Source organism: Podarcis filfolensis, assembly GCF_964270895.1.
Source record: "Podarcis filfolensis genome assembly, chromosome: 2".
NCBI classification, from domain to species: Eukaryota; Metazoa; Chordata; class Lepidosauria; order Squamata; family Lacertidae; genus Podarcis; species Podarcis filfolensis.
This window is the reverse complement of record NC_139605.1, coordinates 94,652,953-94,666,643: the sequence shown is the minus strand read 5'-3', so window position 1 is coordinate 94,666,643 and position 13,691 is coordinate 94,652,953. Positions and strand designations below refer to the sequence as shown.

Below are 13,691 nucleotides of genomic sequence, written 5' to 3'. Positions count from 1 at the left end.
TTGCCTGGTACATTTATTTTATATCTTAGACCTTATAATTCTCATAACGTTGTGAATTGACCCATAGTAGATATTTGCATGCACCTTGATAAACAAAACAGTTCGTCCGTCCGTAATTTGATGTGTGCAATGCATCCTGATAGTTGCTGGGCGGTGGGTGGAGGGCAGGATATATTCATTGTGTGAATCAGTTTCTCCTTTGAATAGAGGATAAAACTTGTATAACTTGCTTGCTTCACCTTTGGAAGAAGGTGCAGGATATAAATTTAATAAATAAATAATCACACCGGAATGTTGGTCTGCTGCTGTGTTCAGTGGCGGGCCTCGGGGTCACAAATTTCAGCTGTGCGATGCCAAAGAATTTGCCACACCCCCACCTCTCACCTTCCATTCTACATCATAGTTGCAGTGCCCCTGAGACTTGGCACCCAGTGTGACCAAACCACCTCTGCTGTGATCATTGCAATTGCTTACAGGAGGCCAAGAGATGAGAGGCTGAGGTTGCAATTTTAATCGCCACTTAGGTGGGAGCAAGTCCAAATCCCCCCATGCCTTAAAAAAAAAACACAAAAAACTTGTACAGTGGTACAAGTACTTAATTTGTTCTGGAGGTCTGTTCTTAACCTGAAACTGTTCTTAACCTGAAGCACCACTTTAGCTAATGGGGCCTCCTGCTGCCGCTGCACTGCCGGAGCACGATTTCTATTCTCATCCTGAAGCAAAGTTCTTAACCCGAGGTACTATTTTCTGGGTTAGCGGAGTCTGTAACCTGAAGTGTATGTAACCTGAAGCGTATGTAACCCGAGGTACCACTGTATTATTTTTCTCTCAGCAAAACATTGCATTTATTAAATTATCACTTACTTCAAGCAGAGCAAGGCCGCTTGAAATGCCCCCCCATGCTGAATTCGGGGAAATAATTATTTCACCTCTGTTCAGTGCATCAGCAGAACCAGACAATGACTTGAAACTCATTCCTTTAAAACTTTTTATTTATTTCACTCAGTGAAAAAATGAAAAAGAAGGCAGTTTCCTTTTGAAACGCAAAACAAGTGGTGTTGAGATGCTGCAAGCGGCTTGTTACAAGAGAAGCTTAATCAGGAGGAGAGCCAGGAGGAGGAATCCAAATGAGGGAGAGAGAGAAGTAGAAGTATCGCTGGCTTGGGTACATGTCACATTTTTTATAGGAGCGTCGTTACCAAAAACACCCTCTTTGTGTGTTTTTAACAAGCCACAGGAAGATTCACTTATGCAGCCCTTCATGTTGTAGTTTATGACATTCTCGTCTGTCGATGTAACAAAACTAACGCAGTAAGTGTCTGAGCCAGTACAACCCACCACTTCTGCGGTACACTTTCCTGTGGGAGAAAAGCAGCCCGGGCAAGACTTTCCATTGGGCTTGGTGCTCTGTGGTGGAAACGTAGGAGTGGCCGGAGTGCAGTCAATCTCCTTGCAACAGGTGATGCTTTCCCGCGTGAAATCCCCTTTGCCATGAGTCACTTCGGTCAATCCCAATTTGCAGGTCTCGGAGGATGCACAGCTCTTGCTTATATGTTTGTCTTTTGAACTGGGGACTTCGAGCAGAGAGATGGAACAGGCATCTTGGCCACTGGGACAAGGCCGCTTCAGACCCGTGCAGTTGTTTGTTCCCTTGCAATACTCACATTCCAAAGAGGCGCCTGTAGATAGAAGCACAGAGATCAGGAAAAAAATCCAGGGGAGTGTTCATGGTGATGGGAAGGGCACAGAGAGACACCTAAGTGTTTTAACCATCATGTGGGCTGGAGGGCAGGGAGCAAGTCCCCTTGAACTCAGTAGGTTTTACTTCCGAAGTAGCCCTTCTTAGGACTGCACTATGTGCACCTCTGTGCATTTAATGGACATGCGACATGGAGAAAGGACATCAGTAAGAGAGCCAGGAACAAACCGTGGCTTCAGATCCTGGCTATGTTCTGAAGCCATAGTTGAAACAAGCCACAGTTGCGTAAGTTCAAATGTCCCAGGGACACAGGGAAGAGATGAAGAGAGCAGCATGCAAGCCTGAGGGTTATTCTCATAGATGGAAACCATGGTCATTACTTTCAATACTAATACCATGCCAGTATGCTAAGACAAACTTAAGAGTTCACATTTTATGGGGTCTTCTGCCCATTGCCAGCAAAGGTTACCTTTGATTGAAACCTCATGTCCTTGGGGATGTTATCCATGGGACCATTTAATCAATCCCTTGCTAACGAGCTCTTTTCATCCTCTCTGTTTTGCCTCATGGGTGACCTCCAAATCTGCTCTACCACCTTCCTGGAAGTGGGGGGTGGGGTGGGGTCCAACCACTCTCTCTATAGGCCATCTGACAGATCACAGCTACTCTCCAATGAGAGATGTCTGGTTGTTTATTCCAAGTTGCATGACCTATCTGAGCTTTAGTAAAATGCAACTGGGAGGAGAGCCTGCCCCAGAAATAGCAGAGAGCCCTATGACTGGTAAATCCCCCAGCAGCCATCAAACCATAGAAGGAGTTTTTTGTTTTAACTTCTGTGTTCAATTACAACATGAGGCTTATTGGAGTGAGCTGTGAAAGAAGCAGCGTCATTGAGTTTGGGGAGGATGGCACTCATTTGCAGATTACCTTGTTAATAGTTATTAGTTAAAATAGGCTACTGCTTGGTGTGCCTGCTGTAGAGCTAATGTTGGGGAACCAGGCTGACGGTCCTCCTCAATTTCCTTCTGCTTTTCTACACCCCTCTTCATAGTAGCTAGTACTGAATGCTGTTGAATGCTCAGGTAACCTGATCCCAACTCACTGGCTGCAGAGTAGACTAGCCTGTGTGGTTTAGAGGGGAAAATGTTCATTTTGGGCAACATTTCAGCTCAGTATGTAGGAAAGGTAAATGTGTTCTGTATTGGACCCATTTTTTTATTTTTATTTTTACATTTCTCCATGTCAAATGTCATTATAATGCACAGAAGTCTTTTGGTGCCTGAAGCAAGTGTGGTCCACCAGAGGTTGTTTGGCTACAAATTGCATCACTCTTAGCAATTGGCCACGCTGCCTGGGGCCAGTGAGAATCAAAGCCCCATATCTGGAGGGCTGCAGATACCCCCCACCCCTATGATAAAGGATGATGATGATTACAGCTCCTTAGCTAGAACACATCCATTGAAATCAATATACGACTAACAGTGGGTACCACCCTAGGAGTCAATTCTGGTCTATAAAACAGCACAGCATCTGGGGTTTGATGGTTCAGGTAAGGCATCCTTAGCCATGCTAGTAACACCCTCCTCCCCCCGATGCTTTGAACTCCCAGCTTCCATCAGCCCCAGCCGGCATGGCCAATGTTCAGGAATTATGAGAGTTGTATTTCGAAACATCTGCAGGGGCACCAGGTTGGAAAAGTCTGATATAAGGGACTTTCTATGGATGTCACTGAAATTCTACAGCGCTGACCTTATTCATCAGAATTTACCGGTTTGGATTTAATCAGTTAATTGACCCGTTTGTTGGTTGCATCCTTGAATGCTTTGGTTGCAGTTCTACTGAAAGTTTCCTAAGGAGCAAAATCATACCTGCATTTTTGGCCAGCATGTTCTGTGTGACACTTAAGGATCCGTCATGTGGCTCAGGTGTAATCTCCAGGAGTTCGCAAAGCAGGGCATAAATATTCACACTTTCAAAAGGATCCACCTCCAGACCTTTCTTAAAGGCTGGTCCCACAGCTCGGAATATAGTCTTCATGTTCATAACCTCATTGTCAAATCCATGTTCACCTTTATTGAATTGCACTTTGATTCTCTGAAAAGGAAGGACAGGGCATAACCTACTGCACGTTTTGCCTTGGTACTTCCCCAGCTTTCCTATGCGGTAACAAAGCAATGAAACAGCACATTTTTCATCTGTTGTGCTGTATATCAGGGCCAGCCCTACCATTAGGCACAGTGGGTAGTACAAAAGTGAGCTATTTGAAATGTGCCTTGTGTCCCCTAAGCTAGCTTCGCAGTAATTGAGAAATGAACTTCAAAACTGAGAGCTTTATATTTCCTGAACAAACATGCATACTACCTGGTTGCTATAACCCAATGTACTGCTTTGCAATTAAGAGTGCCTCTATACAACCTAAGAGCACAACCTCTGGCTGTGCAGTCCATGTACATGGCAGATAAGAGACAGATTTCTCTTTGTCTCTATACACCTGTAAGGATACTAAGCAAGGTCTTGTTTGAAGAGTGAGTCTGCAATCATAACCTCTAAGGAAGAATCCTGATGGAACACAGCCAGGGCTTACTCCTGGCTAAACATGCATGAGATTGTGCTGCGAGGCTGCAGTTCTTTGCAAGCTTATGGGAAGTGCACCCACTGAACAAAGTGACACTTGCTTCTGAGTGTGTATGTATGCATGGGAATGGGCTGTAAGTGTCCATAAGCAAAAGCTGCTAATTACGGGGCAAAATTGTTTCTCTGAATGAGACAGGAAGCTCTCTCAATGCGACACTTCCTTAGTAGAGTCCTAAGTATCCATAATGTAACAACTGCAAAAATCAGGATGACATAAAATAAAAGCATGAGGTCATCCATATGAACTCTGATATTCAAAATAGGTTGGATCTACACTGACCTTTTTAATGTTTTTAGAACGATATTAGCTATATCCTTCTAAAACGTCACAGGGCATACTGCTAAAAAATGTTCATTACCTCCGCAGTTTCCCTTACTGCTGGTTCATGGTTGCTCTGCAGCGCCTTCTGGTGTCACATTTTAATAATGCATTTTTAATGTTCTAAGCAACACATAACGTGTTGCTTACATTTTTTGAAATTATTTCCTTAACCCTTTCTTAATGTTATAAACCATGAGTGTAGATCCGTTCATAGCCTCTCCTGGATTCTAACACTTGTGATAACTTGCTAGTTCCTGAGTCCACTAGGAAGTCCACTGTAATAAATATAACATAAAATGTACTTTAACTTGATCTGTTTGAGAGATGATTGAAGTTAAGGCGTGTGTGTGTGTGAATACAAACATGTTAAACATTTACTATAACTAAATTGTTAAAAATCTGGTTTAAGCAAAATTTCTAATATAAACCCAATTTTAAAAAATGTATTGAACCTATCTGGTTCCGTGTAAATGCCACGTGAAACAGTCAACCTGTCATATTTACATCAATACCTCCACTAGAAACAAAACAGGGGGGCATAAATATTGACGGGATATCACCATAATTAACCGCTAGGCTATGTTATGTTGCAAAGGCTCTCATATTGCTCAACTGGATCCATATTCCCGATTCAAAGTTTCCCACAAGAACCAGGATTTCAAAACTAGCCCTTTCTTTCAGATACCTTGGTCAACAGAATGGATTTGGGGAGCTTACGACAGGAGATGGGAACATGTAAATTACAAGAGCAGAGCTCAGTTCAAAGGCACCCGTAGGTGGCGGCCATAGAAGTGGCAACCCTCTTCCTACTCTTGTCTTTCTTCAGAAGGAAAGGCAGCATGAGAAAAGTGAGGCCAAGGAAGGTCAGTTCTGGTGACTTCACCACCACATATCATCCCTAGGTGGACAGGATGCATCCAGGGAGTGCATGCTTGTTCGGTGGGAATGGAAAGCAAGGATTACAAGCAGACAAACAGAGAACTGTTTTGCCAGAATGCACAAAGGGACAGCATCTACTACTAGGACTGGTTCTGCCAGGCAGCAGGGTGAAGTGACTGCTTTAGGCAGCACCATCAAGGAGATAAAAGAAGACAGGGATTGCTGTCAAACAAGACTTTGTCAAGTGTTGGCCCTTGCAGTGGTGGATTTAGGGGAACGTGACCGGTTTGCCTGTACTTATGCTACAGGGGGTGCTGCAACAATGATGTAGAATGGAAGACAGGGAGTGGGGATGCCGAATTTTAGCATCACACAGGTCGCCACTAAAATCTGAAAGCCCAAAGTCTGCCAGTGTGGGAAGGTGCTATTTGGACTCCAATTCAGGCACCGAAACATCGCTGTCTGTGCTTCCCCCTGCCCTCCTAAGTAGACTTCCCTTCTGTTTCTCATGCACAAAACAGAAGACAGAATAAGGAAAGAAAAGAGATAAGCTGGAAGTACAGTGGATAAGACCATACATACCCCATGGATCACGTAGCCGGGGTCACCGTACAGCACAAGAGGCGTGATCCGTGTGTTGTTGGCATAACGAAACCTCCTGGGGAATTCCTCCTTCTTGTAGACGTGGAGCTTGGGGTGAGCATTTTTCAGGGCTTCATAAACTTGTTCTAGTTTCCCTGGCTTTGGTTCCAGGAGACCATGTGGCCCATAGTCTACCAGCTCAAACTTAATGTCCTGGAAAGAGAAGTTCTGCACTTTCTGAAGGTGAATTTCATCTGTTTTTATCACCGTTTCCATGCCGTGGTCCGATGTGATGATCATGTTGAGGTTTGAGCTCAGGCCTGTCTCCTCAAGGCGCTGCCTCAGGTAACCCACAGTCCGGTCCACCTGGCTGACCATGTCTTTCCTCTCCTGGGATTCTGGGCCATATTTGTGTCCAGTGGAGTCGGGCTCACCAAAGTAAAGGGCGACGAAGTCAAGGTTTTCCTCAAGGAACCACTTCATGACTATGTCAATGTTCTGCCTCCACTCGGTCTCATTGTTGTACTTGTGAAAGAGTTTCTCCACCCTCTTCACCATCACCTGCTCTCCATGATAGGTGGCGTTTCCCCCAGGGAAAAAGAGGGAGGCTGTCTTCAAACCCTAGGATGAAAAATCACAGACCTAGAAACTGGCACAATCATAGATCCGAACTGCATATGATGCAAACACAGGTTCTCTGGCCTTGGGTGCACAATTAGGCATCCTAAATCTTTAGCCCTCAAGATTGCAGAGAAAGCCTTGGAAACGCATTGCCAGTAGTATAGGGCGAACCCTCAAAAGCCAGCACAAAGCTGGGCAGCTCAGGGCTTGCCAGAGCAAGTGATGCAGGTGGATGAGGCTTAAGTGCCTCTGTAAAGCTCTTCCTTTTCCCCCATGCATCTGTTTGTCTGCTAAGCAAAGCAGAAACAAATATTTATTATTCATCAAATAAAACCATATGTGGAAAGAAACTCATAACTGCATGCAATGTCAGTTTGGGTCCTTTATTGGGGTGGCCTGTGGGTGTGGGTGTGTATGTCTGCATGCAGCAGAAGGAAAGTGTTGCTCTAGGATCAGGGCAGTCCAGTCCCCATCAGGGAAATGAACAGGAAGACCCTCAAATTCAGCTGGGCTGGCTGGCCAGATTTTGAAGTAGGTGAAGTAATAGGCATCACCATCTAAAGAAGAGACCCCCTGTGAAACCATCAAGTCCAGAGTGCACCTTTTTGGAGAGGCCCATACATCCTGCCCCAACACATGGTGGCTTGGCTTCCACCGGGAGATGATTCAAAGGAAGACATCCATATGTCATATTGTGTCTCTGGGCACCGAGCACAAAGATATACAGCAGTTCTCCTGAGATTTCTTGCCGTATGTGTGGCCTCTGTCATCGTGATGTGTGCTTTGGTAGCCATAATCACAGAGAGGCCAGTTCCTGACATCCATCACTTTGCCATCCTGCTACATGATGGGGGCTCATCTGATGTCCAGCTCCTTGGGGGGAGGCCCTTCAACAAAGGGCCCAATGTTTCTACCCCTTGAGGGAAGGCCCTTCAACAGAAACATCTTTGACAACCTTTCTCCAAGTCTTCTGGCCGTGGTAATGAATTCCTAAAAACTTCTTCAATGGGCTGATTCTCCAATTAATTTTAAGATAGTAGTTTTAGGACAGGGTTGGGGGAACCTGTGACCCTTCTCAGTGTTTCCCAAACTTGGGTCTCCAGCTGTTTTTTGGACTACAACCCCCGTCATCCCTAGCTAGCAGGACCAATGGTCAGGGGTGATGGGAACTGGGATGATGTTGCTGGGCTCCCTCTCCCAACAGCCCCAGCCAGCCTGGCCACTGAGAACAAAGCCTGGAGGGCACCAGCTTCCCCCCATCCCTACTTAAGAAAAACCTGTGATATTACCAATGTCTGTGAAGATGGTATGTGCCTGGATGCTTTAGTTAGCAAGACCAGGGATGGGCTTGATGAAAATGATGCAGAGGTAGATGCAAAACTAACTTCATGAGAATGTGGAGCTTGTTGGTCTGTCTGTCTGTCTGTCTGTCTGTCTGTCTGTCTGTCTGTCTGTCTGTCTGTTTCTTTCAGTGGCAAGTTCCAGAAGAGGGCCCCCATTTTGTTCCCTAGAAGTGTTGTGGGTTTATGGCTTACCTGCCTTTGTGCTGTGATCCAGATGGGGAGGCTGCCATTATCCCACCACTCAGACTTCCCCTGCGTGTTGTAATAAGGAAGCTTCTGTCCGGTGCTGACATTGTACCACATGTTGTGAACCACACCATGGTTCTCAATGTACTTTCCTGCCAGGGGAGAGTCGAACTTGGCATTAGTTACAAGCTGTCTGCTAGTAGGAGTGGGTGGGTGCATCTCCATTTGCCGTTCTTGCTGGACTGGGAACTCAGCCCCAGGGGCCACTGTGTCAGAGTCCCTTCCATAAGAACATTAAGAAGAGCCTGCTGGATCAGGCCAATGACCCACCTAGTCCAGCATCCTGTCTGGCAACTAGATGCTTGTGAGAAACCTGCAAGCAGGATTTGAGCACCAGAGCACTCCCACCTCCTGTGGTTTCCAGCAACTTCCATTACTGAAGACAGCTGGAGACCCAAACATTCAGAGCCCTCAGCTGCAGACCAGTCAAGTCTTTGCAAATGGTAGGATCTTCCCAAGTTAGCCCTTGAACTTTGCAGACTCTGATGGACTCCCTGTCTTCTAATTGGCAGGAGACTGGTGCAGAACCTTCTTGGGGCAGATCAGCCTCAATTCTAGATAATCTTCCAGTAGATTGTTGCCAGCATGAAATTGCTATGTCCCCTTCTTCTCAAGCTCATTTTGCTCTGTTTCCCCTGCCTATGTTTCTTCTTTGCCCTCTTCTATGGGCCAACTGCTATCTCACCTATGCCTGTTCCAGCATCACAGAAACTGATGCCAAATAATTCCCATGGATGTGGCTTAGTTGCCACCCTTGGATCCACATGCCAGTGTGTCACTGACGGTTGACCTGGCTCTTGAGAATCCAGCACAGCAAGGAGTCTAGGAAGGTGATGCTGTTTTGGACTTCAATTCTTATCAGCCCATGTCACAGGTTTTGCCCTTCACATTTTTAGCCTTAAACAACTTGGGGCCAGGTCTCAGGTGGGGCAGTGCTAAGAGTAATGCATGTCCAAGAGGTTCGCTTAAAATGCACCCAAAACTGAGCCTTTAGCATTACGGCTCCTGTCCTTAAAGAGCTGCCATTTCTGCTTCCTAGGGCCCCACTGTCCTGTCCTCATCTCTCCCAAGTGACTGGGCACTCACCTGTAAGCAGAGTGAAGTGGCAAGGGCTCGTCTGGGTGACAAAGGGAGGTGTGATGTAGCGGGCCTTCACCCCATCATAAGCCATGGCATCCAGATTGGGGGTGTCCACATCCTGGTCATAATTCCACCGAAAACCATCGAAGGAAACCAAAAGGAGCTTGCTGCGGTTGCTTGCCCTTTGCAAAGGGGCACAAGTTCCGAGAGCAAGGAGGGTAGCCACCAAGCCCAAGGAAGCAAACATCTTTCCAGGAAGGTGAGAAAGAGAGAGAGAGAGAGCAGGGAGAGAGTAAACATAGGAAAGGCACGGATTATATATGCATGGCAGGGTCTCAAGTTCACAGCTCTATCTGATCCACCTTTCTACACTTGGCTTGGGAACAAGTTCCTGCTGGGGTTCAAACTGTTTGTCAGCTTAATGCACAGTCAGCTTAATGTTGTTTTGTGCATGTGCATGGATACATGTGTGCGTTGAACATGCGGAATTTGAAGATAGTTCAGGCTTTATTTCTCTCCTCCCCCACTCGACTCTCAGCACTGGTTATTTTCTGTAATAGGGCATGAACTGTCTTGCTATCAGTCCTGGAAGACCTGCAAGCTGGTGTGGCTGGATGGGGAATGGAAATAACACTAGAGTCAGCTGTGGAGGAGGACTTCTGGCAAGGCAAGATGGTGAGCGTCATGGCTGCGTTGAACTCCGAGGGACCGCCAGCACCAACCAAGATGCCTGGCTGGTCCCTGCACCGCCTTCAACCACCACCAACGCAATCAAAGGGGGAGCCCAGGGCATCCAAAACAACAAGCAAAGAGGGCGCACAGAGCCTCCTCCTCCAGATCATTATCCCATGGGGACCGAGAGCACCCCAACAAAGCTCTGGGACCTGGAGGCCTCTGGAGCTATACAAATAACGAAGCAGAGACACACCCCAAACCGTGCACCAACTTATTGCTGCCGCCACCACCACTGCCACTGCCACCAAGGGAGAACACCATGATGGAAACCAGAGCACATGGAAACACCATTTACCTTCCACATTCAAGAACAGTCCATAGTTTATCTCTAGCAAAAGATTTCCCTCCTTTCAAGAAGGTGTGTTTAAAGGAAGACATGGATGGAAGGTTTGCAAAGTATCCCAACAGATATGTCGTGTGTTAACAAATGTTTTGGAGCTAGACTTGTAAACTGGCTAGAAAATCATCATAATCATTGTGTCTTGCTTTTATCATTTTAAAAGAGTTTGGATATGCAGAAATCAGCAACGTGAAGTTTTTATTGACACAGATCTAAGTATTATCACTCCTTGCTCATTGGTGCAGATCTTGGGCCATGAAAGGACCTCCAACCCTAACTGGAGGGGGAACCTTCAGAAATTAGACTCATGCCCTAGGTTGCATGGTAGAGCAGCCCTGTTCCAAAATACCGTATTTTTTGCTCTATAAGATGTACTTTTTCCTTCCTAAAAAGTAAGGGGAAATGTGTGTGCATCTTATGGAGTGAATGCAGGCTGTGCAGCTATCCCAGAAGCCAGAACAACAAGAGGGATCGCTGCGCAGTGCTCCCTCTTGCTGTTCTAGCTTCTGGCTTAGCCCCTCAGTCCCTTCTCCCACCTCCCAGTGACGGGTTGCCCTTCTCCCTCCTCGGGGAAAAGCCTGCAAGCACCGCACACACGCTCCACACAGCTCGTGAAAGGGAGTGCTGAGCAGAGCCTGGGATGCATACAGACTCTGCTCAGCGCTCCCTTTAAAGAATATTTTTTCCTTGCATTCCCCCTCTAAATACTAGGTGCGTATTATGGTCAGGTGCGTCTTATGGAGTGAAAAATACGGTAAGTGTTATTTCCTTAAGAGAAGAGGCCAGAGAAGCAGCAGTGCAATAGGCCTGTGACAAAAACAGCTGCCAGCAATCATTGACAAGCTGCATCTTTTCAATCTCAATCATTCATTCCCCAATGCCTCTCCAAAGCTGTTCATACAGGGTGGGAGGAAAGAGGAAAAGCTAATTAAAAAGGAAAGTATTAAAATTCATCAAAATGGGGCAATCTAAAATGCGAGCAGGCATAACTAAATGAAATAGATAATATACCATCACCAAGAAGCTGAAATACAAAAACAATCTCTGTATCCCTCTTTCTGTACTCTGCTTCTCCAGTTCTCCAGCCTGAAGATACCTGGTTCCACGCATTTCTCTTCTGCTGCCCTCTGGTGTACGGAGCTCCTTCCATGAACATATATGCTGATCTGAACATGCATGTTGCAATGTCCCTCTCTTCCTTCCTGCTCTTCTGTAAATTCTCCCTTGCTGCCCCCAGCACATAGAGCTCCTTCCTTACGCATGTATGTTGATTGGTGCTCTCTCTCCCCCCACCCCACCCCCTTTCTACCTTTCCAGACCACCTCTGTTGTTTTGGGTCTGCTCCCTTAATCCCAGCTGCAACCAAGTTTGGAGCACGTGTAATAGCGTTTGTCCAGGTCCCTCCCTCCCAACCCTTGTCTCTCCTTCACCTCCTTCTGTTGTTCTCCCAGTTGCACTTCCAATGATAGAGCTGGATCAAGGAGACCAGCTCCTTCAGGGAGAGCGGGGCTCCAACCAGAGCTGGCAACTTACTGACTTTGGTGTTTATTGATAGCACTGCATAAGTCAGCATTTCTCAAACTGTGTTCCTGAAAACCTGGGGGTTCCAAAGGTTAAATCAATAGTGCATGGCAGAATAGCACAGGCAAGGACAGTCACTTGGTGTCCTCATGCTGCTGGTCACTGAGAGGTGGAAGGACAAGGCAGCTGAGTGCAATGTGGCCACATCAGCAGAGCCCATCTGCTCCTCCTCAATGCCTCCTGGTAGCTGGGAGCAACACCCCCTTTACTGGTGTCCTGTAAGCAATGGTGTCCTGCTTGCACCACCCCTTTACTGGGTTGAACAGGCTGTTCAACAGGGCCTGTCCACCCATCAGGCAAGGTGAGGTGGCTGCTTCAGGCGGCAGGATCCAGAGGGGCGGCAGATCCAGCCTGCAAGGAGCGCATTACCCACAGCTGTTGGTGGAAGGGGAGCTGCTGGAGGAAGAGTGGGCAAAAACTTGGAGTGACAAGACAAAGAGGAGGGAAGAGACTTGGCACCGCACAGCTGTGCAACAGCAGCAGCCTGGAGACTTTGCAGACAGCAGCCACCCTACCATGTCTCCCCATAATCCAGACACTAGTGATTCTCCAGGGTGGTCACTATAGCGCTGTGGTGCACCTGCCTGTTGTGGTAGGAGGGGCTTGGGAGGGAGCACAATGCATTATGCCTCAGGCAGCAAAATCTCCTGGCCCGGCCCTGGTGTTTTAGCACTTGTTACGGGAATCCTTTCTATCAAGTTGCACCCTGGTGGCTAGGGTTAGGTGTGTTGCTCCTTTAATGCTAACAGAGAGATAAGAGCTGAAGCCTTAAGGGTTGTAGGCTTCTCCCCTTAAGGGAAATGAAGAGATTGACAGCAAGGTTTTTTGAAGTCTCCAAGTTGCCACTCTCTCTGGCTCTTTCTTGCTTGCTTTCCCCAATAATCAACGCCTACCCCACTTGTAAAAAAATATTTTTTTCTGCAAGGGTTCTGCTGAAGTTATGCTTAAAATGAAGGGTTCTGTCACCACAAAAAGTTTGAGAACCATCGGTGTAACTAATAAGTACCGATATTTACTCACACAATTCATATTTCACCCAATAACAAAAGTTTTCTGATTGGCTTCTGAAATAGTAACAACAATATAATAAAGGAAACAAAACTCTGTCAACGCAAAAACAAAGTAATGAAATACAACCACAGAACCACATCACTTTAAGAGAGCAGGAGCTTGAAACCCCCCAGAGCCAAGTAATAGGAAGTCCACGTTATCAATTTAAAAGCTGGAGAAAATCAAAAGCCTGCCACTGAAAATACATTAGAGAAGGAGTCAGGTGCAGCAGTGCCAACTTGGCCCTGCGACTGTAGGTGCCCAGGGTGTGAGTGCCATGCAGCGTGCATGGCCCTGGCACTGAAATTTGTGGGTGTCCGGCCCCTTCATGGAGAGTTTTGTGGGTGCTCAGGGCACCAGGGAGTTGGCACCTATGGCCAGGTGTGCTTTGTTGGGAAGGGCATTCCACAATTGGGCAGTGGGGAGGAGGGCACTGCTATGAAAAAGGCCCTTAGTTTTCATGAAAACACAAGCCAACATCAACAAATATAATTAATAGTTAACAAAAGCTTCAGGCTGGTTTAAGCACTTTTATGCTCTATGGGTCTTGGTGGGAAAAGCTGTGTGGCTCCACCCAGA

The 13,691-nt window shown here is 46.6% G+C and overlaps 1 protein-coding gene and 1 long non-coding RNA gene across 2 annotated transcripts in view; both read right to left on the bottom strand.

The window, feature by feature from the left end:
• Positions 1-13,691, bottom strand: part of LOC310755764 — a 355,649-nt gene that overhangs the window by 49,469 nt on the left and 292,489 nt on the right. The gene's annotated exons all lie outside the window — the stretch shown is intronic.
• Positions 975-11,928, bottom strand: ENPP7 (ectonucleotide pyrophosphatase/phosphodiesterase 7). Its single transcript, XM_083598747.1, has 6 exons — positions 11,912-11,928; positions 9,413-9,653; positions 8,273-8,418; positions 6,117-6,737; positions 3,568-3,793; positions 975-1,679 (listed from the first exon to the last, which is right to left on the bottom strand). Exons 2-6 carry the CDS (start codon positions 9,651-9,653, stop codon positions 1,081-1,083), a joined length of 1,833 nt encoding a protein of 610 aa, XP_083454873.1. The 5' UTR covers positions 11,912-11,928; the 3' UTR covers positions 975-1,080.